General features: G+C 33.1%; 1 protein-coding gene across 3 annotated transcripts in view; it reads right to left on the bottom strand.

The window, feature by feature from the left end:
• Nucleotides 1-2,862, bottom strand: part of LOC108904901 (tau-tubulin kinase homolog Asator) — a 70,210-nt gene extending 67,348 nt beyond the window's left edge. For all 3 annotated transcript variants that reach the window (XM_018707616.1, XM_018707620.1, XM_018707617.1), the window contains exon 1: nucleotides 2,703-2,862. In XM_018707616.1, coding sequence (XP_018563132.1) covers nucleotides 2,703-2,710 — 8 coding nt within the window. In that variant the 5' untranslated portion in view covers nucleotides 2,711-2,862. The remainder of the gene's footprint in view (nucleotides 1-2,702) is intronic.
• Between the last annotated feature and the right edge of the window lie 1,459 nt (nucleotides 2,863-4,321).

Raw genomic sequence — 4,321 nt, 5'->3', positions numbered from 1 at the left:
CTAAAATTTAAGCACAACACTATCTTCGTACTACAAAATCGATACATTTTATTTTATTTATTTAAAAACTGGAAAACAATTGTCTTGAAATTTACTAAATATTTCACAATAATAGCTGTTTACATTTTTTCCGTAGGACAAGTCTGCCTCGTGCAAACGTGGTATGCACCAGCTGTGTAGCGCTGTTGTCACGTTGTGATGAAACTCCCCGATATTAACATTCGCTGTTTCATACGCCCCTGTAATATACAACTTTTTTTGTTCATTTATGATTACTCTATCTCATGCTGAAGTAATGGCAGTCAAACTTCTTACCCTGTAAACTGAAAAAAAAAATTATTTTTATTAAAATAATGTTATTGTTTATATAATAATGTATTATTTACATCGGTAAACATAGCGACTAGATCCCCTTATATTCTAGATTTTTATAAAAATTTAATTTTTCTTGATTTTTCCGATTTTTATTCAATTTTTCTGGGAGAAAGAAAAATATTTTTTTCCCACGTCCATTTTTTCATCTCATTGCGATTTATTATTAACACTACTGCGAAATATATACTTTATATACTGAGCAAATAAAATTCTTATTGTGCATAAATTCATTAAATTATATGCCAATGCATTATTATACTTACAATCGATTACTTTCATAAACATAATAATAAAAAATACCGTTTAATCCTTAAATTATCGCTTTTAATAATTCTGCACCACTCACTCCTAACATATACACGTTCATACATTCAAAAATAAATTACAGCAACAGCTTTCTATTCTAGCATTCATATAACGGACATTCACGAATGAGGGCTACATTAAAGCGCAACTTTTTTCATTCTCGATCATTTCTTTCTCACCGATCACCCCCAATCTGTTTTAAAAAGTTTGTTTGTCCAGTATGATGTATGGCTTCGATTTAACATCACCCTGGCCGTGATTTGTGGTGTTTATAGTGGAACAGATGAAAAATTTCTACTTATACGCCACCCGAGTGAAAATTCACCAGGAATTTTGTTTATTACAATTGTCTGGCAGCAGCCCGGCTTTTTTCGATTTCAAACAAAAAGCCCCAAGGACGAAATTATCATGTCCAACGCTTTTCACCGCTTATATTCATAAAATCTCAGTAAGTAATACTTCCATGAGTAGCTTGAAATTTAAAAGAAATACATCAAGAGGGCTTAGATCTGGGCTACACAGCGGCTTCTGTCCTGAATCGAGTTCCATTATCGAAATAACGGTATATCTCACATGGATTTAGGTCTGGACGTTGCGGTGGGCAACCAAACCTTCAGTTAACCCCGTTTGGTGACCAGTTTTATATTTTTAGCTTAATGTTACGCATAATTTACGATCGATCCGTTTAATCGATTATTCAAGTGTCTCGTGAGAGTCATAAAAGTAATTCAACCCAGGCCAGATTGATTGGGAGCTATTTTAGCGGCGATGTGGCGTGCAATTTTGCCTTGACTTTGTTTGTTGCCGATGATAATAATAAAAAAATGACGCAACGACCAAACTTGGCTTTAATTGTCAGTGCCGGTGACGGATTGGTTTATTGTGGGAACGCAATGGAGCGAGCAGACAGGAAATGAAAAAAAAAGTTTCGCGTTTTCGGGGAATGTCTTCTTGGAAATATTATTTCATAACTGAGAGGTTGTTTGTACGGTGAATAGAGGGAAAATTTAGAAAATATTTAGAATAAGGCAAGTTTATTGTTAGATCTGACGGATTGAGATCTGGCGTTTTCGCTGGCAGAGGCTTCTATTTATGTCTACTTGTTTCAGTATTCAAATATCTGGCAAGTTATTATTGATACGAAATATATTTTTCAACTGTCGGTTTTCAGTACTTTTTTAATATACTATTGGTGTTTTACTTTTCATGGATCCACCAATGTTTCTGTTTTATTTGTAATTAAAATCTGACTTACTAAATAATTACCTGATTACTCTAATATAATTAAATACAATAAACTTTTTTAATAGTGCTCCAGAAATGAAGACAATAATTATTTAATGTTGCAATTTTGTTTCTTTTTTTTTCATGTATGTAAGGTTCTGTCTTTTTTTAACAGCTTACAGTAAGTTTTTTTCGGGAATTTGACAGTTTAATATAATACAAAAAGTAAAGGAAAATGCTTATCTAAAGGTTTTTTTACACAGTCAAAGAAATTGATACATTTTTTGACCTTGAATTAATTGTTATACACAAAATTGTCGTCGACTTATAGATGAAATAAATTTATGGAAGATATTGTAAGAATGGGACTGGCCGTAATTTTTCAATTTTATTAGTGCACTGTAGCTACATTTTGATTTGAACCGTTTCAATTTAAAATAACCGAGATACAAGTGCGGTTCCATGAAAAGTGAAACATATACGAATTTGTTTAAGACCAATTAAAAATTGTGTATTATATATTTTATAAAATACATCCAAACTATGTAATAAAAATTGTCTAATTGAATTATGTTGGTCTTTGAACTGATTTTTTCTGCTAATACGTACAGAATTTTTATAAATAATTAGTAAGATTCCCTTTCGTGGGACCCAAAGGTGTAAAACGGCATTAACGATCCCAGTTAGACTCCATAAGGTTCAGTTCGGGCGCGACCACCGGCTGTCCGCCGCGATTCCGACACTTGTTGATCGCCGATCCATCCGTAACGAAGTTTATCAGATTGAGAAAAACTCACCACTTCATCTTGGAATGGAGGATTAGATGTTCCACAGTCTCTTCCTTAAATTAATCCACACACATCCGGAGGGTTAACCATTCGACAAAAAAAATATATATCACTCGGTCACAGGTTGCACTTCAAGATCGGGAGGATATCGGCGACGCGCTTATATCGAAATCGGGACCGGTGCTTGTCTGGCCTGTCGCGAGCGAAAATACCGAGCCTCTTCGTCCGTTCTCCCACTAGAGTTGATTATTTTTAGAGGGCTCTAATTCGTTTTTACTATTTCCACGGAAAACCGGTCATCAATTGTAGCCGTCAGGTGTTTTTGTTTGTGGCGCTCGGGAAAAACGGCATCTCGCGTACTGCGTTTCGGTTTTTAACGGACTCGTCAGTACGCGGGGCGTCTGACGAGGTTGCGGAGAGATTAGTGTTGGAAAACGATTTTACGTTCATCTATTTAGGTAGAAAGAGAAAATTTATCACGGTGGAATTGGAAGTGAGAGTAACAGCGTCAATAGTAGATCCTATAGTTATTAATCTATGAGAGGACAATTAGAATGTTTTGGCGAAAACTTATAATTTACACTTTTTTCAAATTTAGTCCAATAAACTCTTATGGCGTTTGTCAGTGGCGGTTGGTGAGAATTTAATTGTTTTTTTAAGGTTTAAACTAGTTTATGAGTAAAAACGGGACACGTCAAATATTACATTTTTTAAATGGAACACCCCATATATTTTTAAACATGGACTTCGGAGTAAATTCTAAAATCTTGGGAAAAACATGACCTCGAAGAAGTTGTATTAACTTTCAACTACGCAAAAATATTAGACAGAGTTATATGCAAATGTTAGGCAAAGACTCCTATATTAGCTGATATCGATATTTTATACAGGGCATTTTTTATAATAGGTCATTTTAAGAAAGTTCAAACTTGATTTTCTAAAATTTTTCAAATGGAACACCCCGTATTTTTTGTTGATTGTTCTATTTTATTCACATATCAGTCCACTTCAACTTTTAGTAAGTATGTTCTACACCTGAAATTGTTAGTTTTTAAGATATAGCAACATTTCTGGAAAAACTTAATTTTTATTATTTTCGGTCGCACAAAATATCTGGAAATAATTGTCACATTCTGTGAACTTGTCAGTCCATAATTTATCATTCCATTTAGTGAATTTTATTAGTTAATATTCATTTGTGGTAGTCTACAAAACAATAAAAATTAGGTTTTTTTTCAGAAATGTTACTATATCTTAAAAAATTAACAATTTTAGATATAGCACATGCTTAATAAAAGTTGAAGTAGACCGATATGTGAATAAAATAGAACAATAAACTACAGGGTGTTCCATTTGAAAAATTTTAGAAAATCAAGTTTAAACTTTCTAAAAATGATCGTATTATAAAAAATGCCCTGTATAAAATATCGACATTAGCTAATATAGGAGCCTTTGTCTAACATTTGCCTATAACTTTGTCTAATTATTTTGCTTCGAGGGTTAGTAGCTGAAAGTTAATACAACTTCTTCGAGGTTATTGCTTTTTCCAAAACTTGAAGAATTTTCTACATAACTTGGCAACCCCGCGCTAAAATGATAAACTGTTTATATAACCATATATAGAATTT

Source organism: Anoplophora glabripennis, unplaced genomic scaffold (assembly GCF_000390285.2).
Source record: "Anoplophora glabripennis isolate ALB-LARVAE unplaced genomic scaffold, Agla_2.0 scaffold197, whole genome shotgun sequence".
Classification (NCBI taxonomy): Eukaryota; Metazoa; Arthropoda; class Insecta; order Coleoptera; family Cerambycidae; genus Anoplophora; species Anoplophora glabripennis.
The sequence above is the reverse complement of the archived record's forward strand: the minus strand, read 5'-3'. Positions and strand labels throughout refer to the sequence as shown.